At 41.6% G+C, this 13,861-nt stretch overlaps 2 protein-coding genes and 1 long non-coding RNA gene across 3 annotated transcripts; 2 read left to right on the forward strand and 1 right to left on the reverse strand.

The window, feature by feature from the left end:
* Positions 1-4,630, forward strand: LOC133735331 (uncharacterized). The gene is made up of 3 exons (XR_009858944.1): positions 1-574; positions 1,098-1,158; positions 4,175-4,630. It is a non-coding gene; the product is annotated as an uncharacterized LOC133735331 (long non-coding RNA).
* A 2,125-nt stretch (positions 4,631-6,755) lies between these two features.
* On the forward strand, positions 6,756-10,092 carry LOC133737517 (uncharacterized). The gene is made up of 7 exons (XM_062165054.1): positions 6,756-7,517; positions 7,596-7,691; positions 7,973-8,904; positions 9,004-9,094; positions 9,246-9,329; positions 9,689-9,965; positions 10,049-10,092. Exons 1-7 carry the CDS (start codon positions 6,756-6,758, stop codon positions 10,090-10,092), a joined length of 2,286 nt encoding a protein of 761 aa, XP_062021038.1.
* A 1,227-nt stretch (positions 10,093-11,319) lies between these two features.
* Positions 11,320-13,471, reverse strand: LOC133737518 (uncharacterized). Its single transcript, XM_062165055.1, has 2 exons — positions 12,661-13,471; positions 11,320-12,377 (listed from the first exon to the last, which is right to left on the reverse strand). The coding sequence occupies exons 1-2, from the start codon at positions 13,469-13,471 to the stop codon at positions 11,320-11,322; spliced, it is 1,869 nt and encodes a 622-aa protein (XP_062021039.1).
* Between the last annotated feature and the right edge of the window lie 390 nt (positions 13,472-13,861).

Here is a 13,861-nt window from a genome sequence, read left to right on the forward strand (position 1 = left end):
TTTCGGTACTTTTAGGGGGCCCTAAAAGTCGACTTTTTGTTCGAGTCAAAATTTGAGAAAATGTTCTTCATGAAAGTTGTAGAGGACATTAAACCGAGCGCGTGCATATGTGGTACGTAAAAATCGGAGCTCGTATGTGAAAGTTATAAGCGAAAATGCAAAAATTACTGTTTATAGTAAGTAGTATAAATTTGAAAAAGTTACTGTTGGGGTTATTTTTTTTCCCATTCTCTCTCTCCTCCCGCGCGCTCTCTCTTTCTCCTCTGCGCGTTCTCTCTCTCTCCTCTGCAACTCTGGTTGCTTTCTCTTTCCGACCACCAAAAAGCGTGAAACCGGTGGCTACGGACTCGTCTCGACTTCCTCTTGGCGCCTGCGGTGGTGGCTCACGGCGGCTTGGCCGGAAAACGAAGCATCGGGTCCTTGAAGTTTCACTGTAGCAAATTGGTCAACGCCGGTTTCTCCTGATTCCGGCCACCTCCGGCGACGAACCATAATCATTTGGAAGCGGCTTGCGATGTAGATGATACTCCCCAAATCTTTTGCAGCGATTTGAAGCGTGGAGGAAGAATTGAAGGTTTGAAATTCTTGCACTATTCACGGTTTTGGGTTCAATGTTTACCTTAATTGTTGAACTAGTTCTAGACGTTTTCTGGCTTAGTGGTAGTTGAATAAAACGTTGTGCTTGATGAGTAGGTGTTGCTGCCAAAATTTGGCGGCCATCGGAGTTGGTGGCAGTGGCGGCGGCGCCGCCACTGTGGGCGGCTGTAGCGGCGGCTAGGGTAGCTTTTTATTTTCAATTTCTGGCTAGTTTAATTCTATAATTATCATAGAGATTGTATGTGAAGTTTGGTGAATTTTGGAGGAGTTTGGAATTATTTGTGAATTTCCGAAGTTTGAAGTTTTGTGATTGAATTGTGGGAAATCCGGCCGTCGGATTTTCCTCGTTTTCATTGTGGAATATGTAAATTGAGAAATTGGTGTTGTGGAAGAGATTTGGGTGGAATTTGAGAAGTAATGGAGTTAGGGATTTTCGGGTTTCGTTTAGGTTCGTATTTATTTTATCGGATTGCCGTTTACGGAAATATAATTGTGTACAGGGCAATGTTGCGAGCTACGGCTAGATGAAGGAACTCGTTTTCGTGGTCGCCAACCAGTATTGTGAGTGGACTTTTGATTTTAACTTGTTAAGTGATGCATGCAATATTGTTTCGTAATTAATTATTACGTTTATTTATTGAGAATATAAATTGATTTATCTCGGTTATAATTTCTTAATGATTTTGGCTCTAAGTTTTAAAAGGATATTGCGAATTTTGAAATAAAGTATGATTTGCGATTTATTAATGATTTTCGACGAATTATTTTCCGAGGTGATTTCCGGAAATTTACAATACATTTCTTTTCGTCGATATTGAGAATTTTGAATATTTTTTTCGAAAATGGAATTTCCGATGGAATTATATTTATCGATTATTTGTCGCCTAATGGTTTGTGATTTCGAGAATATCTCGGCGTGCGGGGCCACGTCGTTGGATTATGTACTTTCTCTTGAGATATTGGGGAAGCCTTACTGAATTTCGAGTTTTCGTGTGGTTTTAAACCACCATACGTGGGTCGTCATATTTATTGCTAGCTAGCCTATTAGTACTCCTCTCTGCTTACTATGTGTTTGTGGGTGAGTAAGAGCAGAGCATGAGATGCTCCAGAGTGTGGGACACTCCGACCCGAGCCTGGGAGGCTCCCTTATTTGTATGGTGAGAACTTCTTCCCCATATTTGATTGATACCTTTAGCTAGCGGGGCTAGCTCGATTTTCGTTTAACCAGCGGGGCTGGTCTTATTTTCCTTGAGTATCAGAGTTCCAACGTTTTCTTTTAAATCGTATGTGACTAGCAGGGCTAGTCGGTTTTCATGAGTGGAACTCTTGTTTTATTTTCGTTAATCCTTGCATGCATCGGGATTTTTTTTTTTGGGAAAAATTCACCAACGGTGTCTGGACACTTAGGGGACTTTCAGAATGATACCTGAACTTACAAAGTTATCAATATGATACCTGGACTCATTTTTTCGTATCAACATCGTACCTATGACCAATTTTTGTAACGGCTCCGTGACGGAAATTGGCCGTAGGTATCACATTGATACGAAAAAATGGGTCCAGGTATCACATTGATAACTTTGTAAGTTCAGGTATCATTCTGAAAGTCCCTAAGTGTCCAGACACCGTTGGTGAATTTTTCCCAATTTTGCACGTGCGATGCACGTGAGTCACTTAATGAAGACAAAATGACTGATTTACCCTCAAATTCTTTCTTTCTTTTCTTTTCTTTTTTTCTTTATTCTTCTTTCTTTCTTTCTTTCTTCTTCTTCTTTTCTGGTTTCTTCTTCCCCTGATTTGAATCATCAAGATTCAAATCATCTTGCTCGTCCGATTCCCACCACCGATCGCCGATCAAACACCGCCGCTGCGTCTGAATCCACCTTCATGCACCACAGATGTTTCTGGTTCCCCCAACTTCAAATCCTATAGCAAATTGAAATTGTGCATTGAGGCTTCACCGCTCACTCCGAGTTCATCCCCGCCGCCGCCGCCAATGACTTGACCACCACCACTCTCGTTCTCTCCTCCGACCCCCTTTTATACACCATTGATCAGAAACTCAGACCCCGCCAGCCCTCCACTCTCAAATCACAGCTCCAATCCCACCCCTCCATCCTCTCATTCGTTCCCGACATGCAACACCACCTCCACACCATCCTCACCTGCAACTTCATCGGTTTAGCCGACAACTTCGACCTCTAGCCCAACTTCGATCAGAGGCAATTTTAGGCAGACAAAGATTAACAACTTCGGCCTCCACACCATCCTCACCTGCAGAAAATTCGAGCTGTTCTTATTCACCAGCTTCACCACTCCGCTGCTACCCACCATTGTGCCTCGCTGATTAGTAGACAAAGAACTCGGAGCCTCCACCATCGAGAAATTGAGGCTCACGTTCTGCGTGTCCTGCGCGGCGGATATCGGCATCGTCGGAGAAAATGTTGTATGAACATAAATTTAGTTTGGGTTCCACGGTGGCAGCTAGTCGAGCTCGTTGATTGCGGCCTTGGCTTTCTTGATTAGCCAATCGACGACCTTGCTAGGCTGGTCGTATCCAAGCCGGTCCTGCATGTCGTAGAATTGAATGGCGGTGTGGGCGACGAGCCTGATGCTGCGGTCCCTGGGGCCTTTGGTGGTGCAAACCTTGCTTTGGCGGTCCTTTCGGCCGGTGGTCCTTAGAATGTGGCCTTTTGCCTCCACGATTTCGCTAGCGGTGGAGGAAGAAGCAGTCCTTATCCCCAAACCCAATCGAGAAGCAGCGGAGGACGTTGTTGTTGTGCGGTGGTGGAGGTTGTTGTGATCAAGTCATTGGCGACGGCGGCGAGGATGAACTCGGAGTGAGCGGTGAAGCCTCAATGCACAATTTCAATTTTCTATAGGATTTGAAGTTGGGGGAACCAGAAACATCTGTGGTGCATGAAGGTGGATTCAGACGCAGCGGCGGTGGTTGATCGGCGATCGGTGGTGGGAATCGGACGAGCAAGATGATTTGAATCTTGATGATTCAAATCAGGGGAAGAAGAAACCAGAAAAGAAGAAGAAGAAGAAAGAAAGAAGAATAAAGAAAAAAAGAAAAGAAAAGAAAGAAAGAATTTGAGGGTAAATCGGTCCTTTTGTCTTCATTAAGTGACTCACGTGCATCGCACGTGCAAAATTGGGAAAAATTCACCAACGGTGTCTGGACACTTAGGGACTTTCAGAATGATACCTGAACTTACAAAGTTATCAATGTAATACCTGGACTCATTTTTTCGTATCAATGTGATACCTACGGCCAATTTCCGTCACGGAGCCGTTACGGAAATTGGTCATAGGTACGACGTTGATACGAAAAAATGAGTCTAGGTATCACATTGATAACTTTGTAAGTTCAGGTATCATTATGAAAGTCCCCTAAATGTGCAGACACCGTTGGTGAATTTTTCCCTTTTTTTTTTTTTCAAAAAGAAATAAATGTGGGAAAGTATTAAAGCGTTATTTTCATTTGAATTATCTTAATTATTTATTTTTGTCCACTCACTCTAACGTGTTTTTCAATACTTTTCCCCTGGGCCCTTCGGTTTCAAATGCCCAGTTTGCAGGCTAGATTAGTTGAGGTCGGGCGTACATGGAGTCGAGGCATAGTCAACAGCATTGCTTCCGCGTACTCATTCTATTTCTATTTTCTTTGTTACCTAGTGGATTAGTATTGCTCTGATAACCTGTGGGATTAATATTATTTTATTTTATTTTTGGGTTGAGACTGGTATTTGTGTCATTGGAGTTGTGATTTGGGGAGCAGGTGGCTCCAGGTGTTTAAAGATGGTTTGTTTAGAAGTGTAATGCGTGTTGTACAGGTTTGGGTAGTCCACTTTTAGGGGTGACTCTGCTGAATTTTCGGTAGAGTTATTCTTAAGGTGGGCCCCACAGGGCCACCTCGGATTTCAGGGTGAAATTCGGGGTGGGTCCTGTCAGTAACTCTGCTGAATTTTTTGTAGAGTTATTCCTAAGGTGGGCCCCATAGGGTCAACTGGGAGTTCAGGATATAATTCGAGGCAGGTCCTGTCAATTTAAGGTTTTATAAAAAAAACTATAATTATTAGAGGAAAGTATCATTAATATTTATGGGTTTGTGATTCAAATTCATTAATTTGACAAAGTGGTGTTAGCTCAATGGTTAGAGCGCCCACTACTTAGGATCCAAGTCTTGGGTTTGAATCACCATGGGGGTAGGAGTGAAATCATTTGATATTTTTTTTATGCAAATGTCTTCCATAATTAATAGGGGCTGTGACCAGTTACCCATTTTTAACCCAATATTTGCCCAATCACTCCACCTTTAACTGTTTGTGCCCACTTACCCAATTCTACTGTGTCCTTCATCTAGGCTCCGGATAAAATTGTTATTACGGTAGTGCCACTACACTAAAACCGCACGACTCGTCAGTTACCCATCTCTATCAAGCGTCAATCTGGGTCAAATCTCTTCCTCCCTCCGTAACCGATTCGTTTTCTCTCTCTGCCTCACTCCCTCTTTCACTATCTCTCCCTCTCTCTCTCTCTCTCACCTGGATTCTGACCGTTCTACGGCGACGACGCTTCAAGGTCCGGCAATTTTTTTCCCTTCTTCGGCTTCGAAGATATCGAAACAGGTAAAAACTCAATTTCCGACTCCGTTTTCCAGTTTTTTCATGTTTTCTGAAGAACCTATTACAAAATCTTACGTTTAAAGTAATTTGAAGTTTCATTTTGGTTACATTTCTGTGAAATTTCTCGAACGACTTTGCAAGTTCCAAAATCGGTGAAAATATAGGGTGTCTGGGATCCTCACTGAGAAAATCTGATACGAATGTTGCTTGTCGATTCTAAACAGTTAATTGAGAGAAAATGAGGTGTTATTGAACGCCTATTCTGGGGTCATAACCATAAAAGTCGTAACATTAGTGCCCCCCAGTAGACTTTGTATTGGGGGCCAACGATGACTGCTTTATTTATTGACGGACTGAAATTGATATTCCACAGTAAATGTAGTGTTAAACTGCAGTAGTCGATAAATGAAAAAATTGTGTGGTTTGTGTCAGTCTACTGGGGGCAGTAGAGATATTATTGACCATCATAATGTGGGTTTTTAGACATTAACTGTTGCTTTGAGTGTGAATAAATTCTATAAACAGCGAAATATAGGAACCGGTGTAATGTTTGATGGAAAGTGTGAGGTTTGTGTCAGTCTAGTGGGGGGCAGTAGACAGATATTGGGGTGCAGTATGTGAATCCTTGAATCTGGAGGAATTTCTGATGGTTTAGTGGGGGGCAGTAGACACATTACGTCCCCCCAATTCTGTCTTCCTCAGAAGACAGTCATCATCTCTTGTTGATTATAGAATGATCATTGTGTTTTTCTTTGTGATAATGTGCAATACACTGTGAATCCTTGAATCTGGTGCAATTTCTGATGGTTTAGTGGGGGGCAGTAGACACATTACTTCCCTCCAATAATGTCTTCCTCAGAAGACAGTCATCATCTCTTGCTGATTATAGAATGATCATTGTGTTTTTCTTTGTGATAATGTGCAATACACTGTGAATCCTTGAATCTGGTGCAATTTCAGTTGGTTTAGTGGGGGGCAGTAGACACATTACTACTCCCCAATAATGTCTGCATACGGGGTCAGAACCCTTTTCTTTACTATTTTAGAATGATCATGTTGGTTTTGTTTTGGTGTAGAATGGGTAGACCAAGATTCACCATAATGAGTGACTCAGAAGAAGATGACAGGAGTTCAGAGAGTTCAGATAACTGCACTGATACAACGTTTAACCAAACCCTGCAAAAAAAATTTGACGAAATCAGAAAGAGGAAGCGACAACAGGCAGAACATCATTCTGATCAAGAATCTGCTGAAGAAGAAGTGAATGAAGATTCAGGACGACAATCAGAAGAAGAATCCGAATCAGAAGGTGAACAGACAACGAAGAGGTTCGTAATCAAAACAAGACAACAACCAAAAAGGAAACCTGTTCAAGAGGAAGAGGATTCAGAAGAAGAAAAAACAAAGAGGAAGAAAGCCAAGAAGAAAAAGAAAGCTGAAATCAAGAAGGAAGAGCAGAAAAGTGAGACCCAAAAAGCAAAGATTGAGTGGAAGCAACAGAAGTGCACGCTCAGTGCATTCTGGAGAATGGTCAATGCACACAAGGATAGAATACCAGAAAAGACAAAGGAGATTTTGAAGGGTACAGACTTTGGAGAAATGATGGAACCGTTCTGGCAGGACAAGATAACCGAGATCCAGCTCCACAAGCATGAAGCGGACCTGGAGATACTCATGAGGCACTTCGACCGCACAGACAACAAGTGGAAGTTTGGGGATGTTGTTATGGAAATAACGGAGGAGGATATCACGACTTTATTTCACCTCCCGGCTGAAGGAGAAGTGTTCAATGTGAACAGGAGGGTGGTGAGGGAAGAGATGGAAGACTCTCCAATTTTTGGCAGCCCTTTAAAGACGCATGCTGTCCTCAGAACAAAGGTGGAATCGAATTTGGTAACTGAGTTGACAAAGCTGGCAAAAGAGAAAGATGCCAGGAAGATAGCCGTGCTAATGATCACATATCTATTCAGCACATTCTTTTTCACCCGAACCGGTGCTCAGATCACATGGGATATGGTCGCCGTATGTGAACGGATTGAGAACATAAACATGTACAACTGGCCAAGATTAATTCTGAACTTCTTGATGGAAGGGCTACAAAAGTATAGGAGGAACAGTCCATCTGTTTTGAATGGATGCCTTCTTCTCATATATTACTGGTTCCTTGAGAAGACCAGGGCAAAGACCTGGATACTTGGAAAGCAGAATGAAACTCCACGATTCATCCGATGGTCGATAAAGGAAATATTTAGCCTGGAACAGCTGTACAGGAACGAGAACTTAGCCGTGGTAAGCAAATTACAAAAACATTACATCTATGTTCTTTCCAATGTTTACTACACATTACTGACTTGTTAAATGTAACAGGATCTGATAAAAGCTGGACCGTGGCAAGGGAAAATTGGACTGGAAGACCTCAAGATGGGTGATGAGGTGCAGGACACACCAAGCTTTGACAACTGGGTGAGTGGCTCAACTGAGCTTGTCTGTTGCCAGCAATTGGGTTGCAATAGATACATTATTGGGACCCAGTAATTTGTTGACACATGTTCAATTATACCTTAAACTAAGCCTATGACATGAATAACTGATGTTTGTTTATTAATGTTAAAAAATTGGCTTGTTTAAAATGAAATATGAGCTTCTATGGTAGTCTACTGGGGGGCAATAATATTATTACTGGCCCCCAATAAACACATTATTGGGGACCAATAACTTACAGGTTTTGGTTCAAATTTTGGCAGGTGCCCCAGGCAAGCCAAACGGAAGAGGAACAAAATGAAAGGCTGACGGGGAATATCAAGGAACTAATCAGGGAGATGGAAGCAGCAATTGGTGAGACAAAGCCCACCAAAGAAATGGAGGCAAAGCTAGGAAGGCTTGCCAAAGCAAACGAGGAACTGAATGCACAGAACAAAGATCTATGGGTAAAACTAAAGGTTGCCGATGAGAGGATTAAAGAGCTGGAAATTGAAAAGAGGGCAAAAAATAACCTCATCAGGGCGTTGTACATCCGGCTTGAAAAGGAGAAAGGAGAGGTCCCCCCACCACAAAAACAACTTGAGATAGTTCCTTTCATGCCGAAAGTGGTCCCCCAAGATGAAGTTGAGGATGAAAATCCAAACTTTGGACAAAGCGTAGGAGAGGAGACCCATTATGCAGCCAGTGTGGGAAAGTCGACGGACACGGTGACGTCAACGTTTCCTATTGCAGAGGAAATACCTGGACAACAAGATGAAAGCCGTTTACAACCGGGGCAACAAGTACATGGGAATGAAGAGGAAGATGAACAGCTCGATAACATCATAAGGATTATTGCTGAGAAGGAAGTGATGGGAGTAATGGGAAAGGAAAAACAGAGGGAAGGGACCCCAGCCAAACAGGAACCACAGAAGAAAACTCCGGAGATACATTCTATAGTGAAGAACGTGAAGACATACCGGAGGGCTGCCAAGAAGGCTAGAGAGGAGGAGTGGGAGTACGACACTCCGGAAGAAGCAAAAATTACGAAGAGAGCTGCACCTAAGAAAGCAGGAATCATGCTGCAAGCCCAGAGAAAAATGTTGAACAATATCAAGATCAAGGGTGTTAAATGCGATAAGCCAACATGGAGGACACTGGACCCAGCAGTGGCAAGGCACTATAGAGACTTCTTCAACGTTGCTGTGAAAGACACGTAAGTACACAGCCTGGTTTAAAATGGGTACAACAATTCTATTTCTGTTTATCATATTGATAAAATTTGCATTGGAATCAAATGTTTTTGTTTGAATAGGACCGAGTACTGGACCAGCATTGATCTTCTACGCCGGATCACCAAGCACGACTTAAGAGTAATCATCCAAGAGGGGGACATCGAAACTGATGTAAGTCTTTCAATGAAAGGCTCCATTTAATGATTTACTGCCCCCCAGGACAATGATTACTGCCCCCCAGTAAAATGCGTATTTCACTCAATTTTCCTTACTCTTGTTCACTTTTAATGTTCTGATGAAAGATCCGATGACCCAATTGCAGGTGATCAGCGTTTATATGGACTTGTTGAAGTCTGATGCAGAAAAGCTAAATGCGCAAGTGGGATTCCTCACAGTCGACGCAGGGGTAAGTAGCCTAAACCAAATACATTGAATTATGTGTTTTTTGGAAAGCAACATTGTGTATTAGTCTAAATTATGGCGTACAATTTGTGTTTACTGGGGGGAAGTAATCATTCTACTGGGGGGCAGTAGAGTGATCATTCCCCAATTTTTGGCACTGAATATATATCATTTTGTGTTTTGAAGATGTTCTGTTTATTTCTTTTGTATTGGATGTAAATCAAGTGGTATATGTCGGTCTATTGGGGGCCAGTAGGCACATTATTGCCCCCCAGTAATGTGTTTTATTGTAGTCAGGAAAGGATTATTACCCAATAATTTTTAGTTTGACCCTGAATTAACTTGGTTACGTTCTGTATGCAGTACTATGCTATAAAGTATGAACAGACCAAAGAACAAGATGAGGACACTAGACCTTTTGAGTGTGGTGTCGAGACAATGATTTACGAACCCCTGTGGTCAGTCTTCCGTTTCAAAAAGGTGCTAGTACCAATTCACCACACCACAAGCATGCACTACACCTTGCTGGTCATTGACAATGAAACAAGGATGTTCAGTCATATGAATTCATTGAGGCCACCAATCAATGAATTCACCAATGAGGAGAAGTACCAACTGAATGCAGCAAGAGTGGTATGTAGTAATTCCACAAATGCAGATTTATGTTTTCCATACTGTTATCATGCTTTTGTTGAACTAAAATTCCATGTCTGCAAAAAACAGGTAAAGCACATACAGAAATTCATACATGTTGTGAACTTGACTAAGATGAGAATACGGGGCGAAAGCCAAGATCCAAATATCACTCGAGAAAAATGCAAAGGCAAAGATGATAAGGACAACCTGATTATTGTTGAAGAAGCAATGACCGAGGAGGAAAAACAAACCAGAAACTGGATCTTACAGAATAACGTTGTGGAGACAGACTATGAACTCTTTGAAGACTTTGACTGCCCGCAACAGAACACATCATCGTAAGTAAATTAAAGCAACCTATTTGTCATAATAGTTGTGTAACATTTGTCGTTGCTGCCTACATTCATAAACATAAATTATTTTTACTGTTTTACAGTGGTGATTGCGGGCCCTTTATGCTCCATTACATGGAGAGCATAGTAAATGGCATAGAACCAACCAAGGAAGGCGGGGACAACATGAGGAAAAGATTGCTTGAGAGGTTCATGCACCTACTATTGGGCAGAAAGTGAGAAGCGAGATAAGATATAACATATTTAGAAATGTAGATTTCGTATCCGAAGAGTAGGGATTGTAAAGTTCTCGTACTAGCCTTATCTTCAAACTATGGTGAAATGAACTGCATTATTGGGCTGACTTCAATTAGGAGCATGCACCTTACACAAAATGATCCAAAGTAGACATGTTACTACCTCCCAGTAATTTGTTGTTTGTAGGTCAGAATACTATTGGGCCCCACTAATATCCCCAGTAGATGGCCAGAAGTATCTCAGTTGGCTTTTAAATTTGTTGGCAACATTTGAAAAGGGTTTCAAATAAGTAGATGTCATTTAAAAGTTGACATTACTGGGGAGCAGGAATTTGTTTATTGCCCCCCCCCCCCCCCCCCCCAGAAACCTACTGTAAGCACTAAAAACAGCTAAACCTGTTGGAAAATTGACTTAAACTATCTAAAAGCAACTGCAAAGAAGCCAAACGTATAATTCTGTATTCTGAAAAGAATAATGTTTGTTTGAGCCTGAATATACAAGGAGTCCTTGAATTGATGTGTTTACTGGGGGGCACTAATATGTTTATTGCCCCCCAGAAACCACCTGTAAGCATTAAACCTGTTGGAAAATTTAAATTCAGCTGTGTAAAAACTATTTTAATCATCCCAACTGTAAGAATCTGACATCTTAAAAGAAAAATGATTATTAGTGCATGAATATAAACAATTACTGGCCCCCAATAAACCAATTACTGCCCCCCAGTAGACAAATTCAAAACCTAACGACTCTTTACAGAAACATATACTACTACTGAACGAGAGGTTCAGTGCATCTCAACTTGTTATGAGTGCCCATTTTGCCACAACGACCACAACGCATCAGCTTCTTTTCAGCCTCTCCAATCGACTTGAACCGCTTCACCCTAGGCCTCCCGGGGGGCCTCTTCGAAAGGGGAGGTAACATACATTCAGAAGCAGATTCTGAAGAAGACATATCAACATTGGTTATCGGATAGATAGGAAAACTGTAGCTCTTCTTGAACATATCAACCTGAAAGTACTTATCAATATAATCATATACATTTACAGAAGCAGCCTGTAATGCAGCAAGGCCGTGAGGACAAGGAAAACAATTGATCTGCCATTTCACACATGAACATGAATGATCGGAGATGTTGACTACATATGAAAAGTCAGATCGAACCTCATAAACTCCAGGGCTAGAATAATGGACACTGAAACGACGAGATTTCTCCATTTGCTCCTTCAATCTTTCCTCCATTTTGGGAGTTAGTTCTGTGGTCCAACGTTCTGCCTCTTCCCTCCTCTTACCGGCCATCTCCATTTGTTTAATTCTTGTCTGGTCCAGCATACAATAGACTGGCATCAAACGCTCAATTGCAATCCAAGAGTTAAATGATTCAGCAATCCCATTAGCCATAATTCCATATCGGCAACTAGTATAAAATGCACGGCACCAATTTTCCACAGGCAATTCAGCAAGAAAAGGGTCAATAATATCGGCACCACCAACTGCTCTAAGCAACCGCAAATTGAAACGGTATTCCTTCTCAGTAGAGGAATATGCAACCTTAAAAAACTTCTGCTTAACATCTTCAATCAATTTTGAATTACCTTTACCCCTATATTTACCGGCAAGGTTCGCCACCAAGTGCTTGTAACAAAACAGATGAGGATTACCAGCAAATACCTTATCGAAAGCACTCAACAATCCAACACCCCGATCACTAATAAATGTGATAACTCTTCCTTGATGTTCAAGCAGACTCTTCAAATGCTTGAAAAAGAATGTCCAGTTTGCATCTGTCTCAGAATCACAAAAACATATGGCTAGAGGGTAGAAACCTGCATAAACCAGATCACAGGAAAATCAGTCTACTGGGGGCCAATAATGTTGATATTGAACGGCAGGAACCTATCACAGCGTCGCACAGCAATGTAAAAATGATATCTATCACAATGAAAGAAACTAGAACAAGAAATATTAAGCACACAGATGAAACTATAACAAAAGCCAATATTACTGGGGGCCATTAATAAATGTAGGGGGGGCAATAAACAATACAGTTACCTTAATTCCCATTCCTTCCAGTTGCAGACAGAATCTGCCCCTTGTAAATGCTCTTACCAAACGTTCCATCAACATACAACACAGGCAAACAGAATTGAAACCCTTCTACACAACCTCCGTAAGCTACGAAAAGCCTCTGAAAACGATTTGTCGATGGTTCAACTTCCAACACAAAAGAAGAGCCGGGATTACTCTGCAAAACAGCTTCCTTATACCAAGATAACTTGCTAAACGTGTCTGCATCGGAACCATAAATCGCTTCCTTAGCCCGATGCTTTGCTTTCAAGGCAACCTTGTAGGAAATATCAAACCCATAAGTTGATTTGAACTTGCTCATAATCTCCCTTGGCGTCAATGAAGGATTATAGCTAACATCAGAAGCAATGCAAGTCTTGACAACCTTGGATCCCAAAAGCTTGTGCTTTTGAGTCCTAACTACACCCTTGCAAGTGTGAATATTATTCAACTCTGTTATGTAAAGGCAACCATTGGCAGATGATGAAAAAGCACGAAGATGCCAATCACATCCTTCGGTTCCAACATTTGCACAGACTGCATGAATACGGTCCAAATCATTTCTCAGCAAAACAAACTCGAAACCAACTGCAATTGCATACTTCCTGAGCTTCTCACGGAGCTCAGCAGCACCATGAAACTTATCCCCGACATGATGAATATAAGAACTCCACTCATCAGACAAATACGTCTTGTGAACTTCAGTCCTGAATGCATCACCCAAATAATCATCTTCATCAATCACTTCCGACCCACTATCCACAGAACAAGTTCTCCTACAACCTCCCCCAATCTTTAAAACTGAAATATCGACACACTCTAACCTATGTATTCTAGCAGAGCAAAACAGCATCTGGAAATCACGATCGTTACGAAGAAAACAAACTTCACAACCTGGAACTGAATACTGAAGCTCAATAATATCACTTGGTAAAAACTGGAATGTACGGAAAATGTCTTCATACAACTCAGAGTAGCTCATGCATTGATTCAAAGGAATCATATAACCTTTGCCAGAGTAAAGGCACCTAGCAACCAGAGGATCAACCATAGACCTGCGAAGAAAACACAACCGAACGAATCTATTATTAAACCTACATCACATGTTACTGCCCCCCATTAAATTGAGATGTGCCCCCCAATGATTTAATCAAAACTACCACAACGAAATAGCAGCAGTACCAAATTACTTTTAAAATAATGAAAAGGATACCTAGACAACAATTACAGCGAGTTAATATCA

The sequence above is a fragment of the Rosa rugosa genome, chromosome 3, assembly GCF_958449725.1.
Source record: "Rosa rugosa chromosome 3, drRosRugo1.1, whole genome shotgun sequence".
In the NCBI taxonomy this organism is placed as follows: Eukaryota; Viridiplantae; Streptophyta; class Magnoliopsida; order Rosales; family Rosaceae; genus Rosa; species Rosa rugosa.

Coding starts and splice junctions, on each gene's coding strand:
- LOC133737517 (XM_062165054.1), top strand. CDS start 6,756: ATGGTCAATGCACACAAGGATAGAATACCAGAAAAGACAAAGGAGATT. Junction 7,692..7,972: donor CACCAAGCTTTGACAACTGG/GTGAGTGGCTCA, acceptor AAATTTTGGCAG/GTGCCCCAGGCAAGCCAAAC. Junction 9,095..9,245: donor AGGGGGACATCGAAACTGAT/GTAAGTCTTTCA, acceptor ACCCAATTGCAG/GTGATCAGCGTTTATATGGA.
- LOC133737518 (XM_062165055.1), bottom strand. CDS start 13,471: ATGCTGTTTTGCTCTGCTAGAATACATAGGTTAGAGTGTGTCGATATT. Junction 12,378..12,660: donor GTATGTTGATGGAACGTTTG/GTAAGAGCATTT, acceptor TGGTTTATGCAG/GTTTCTACCCTCTAGCCATA.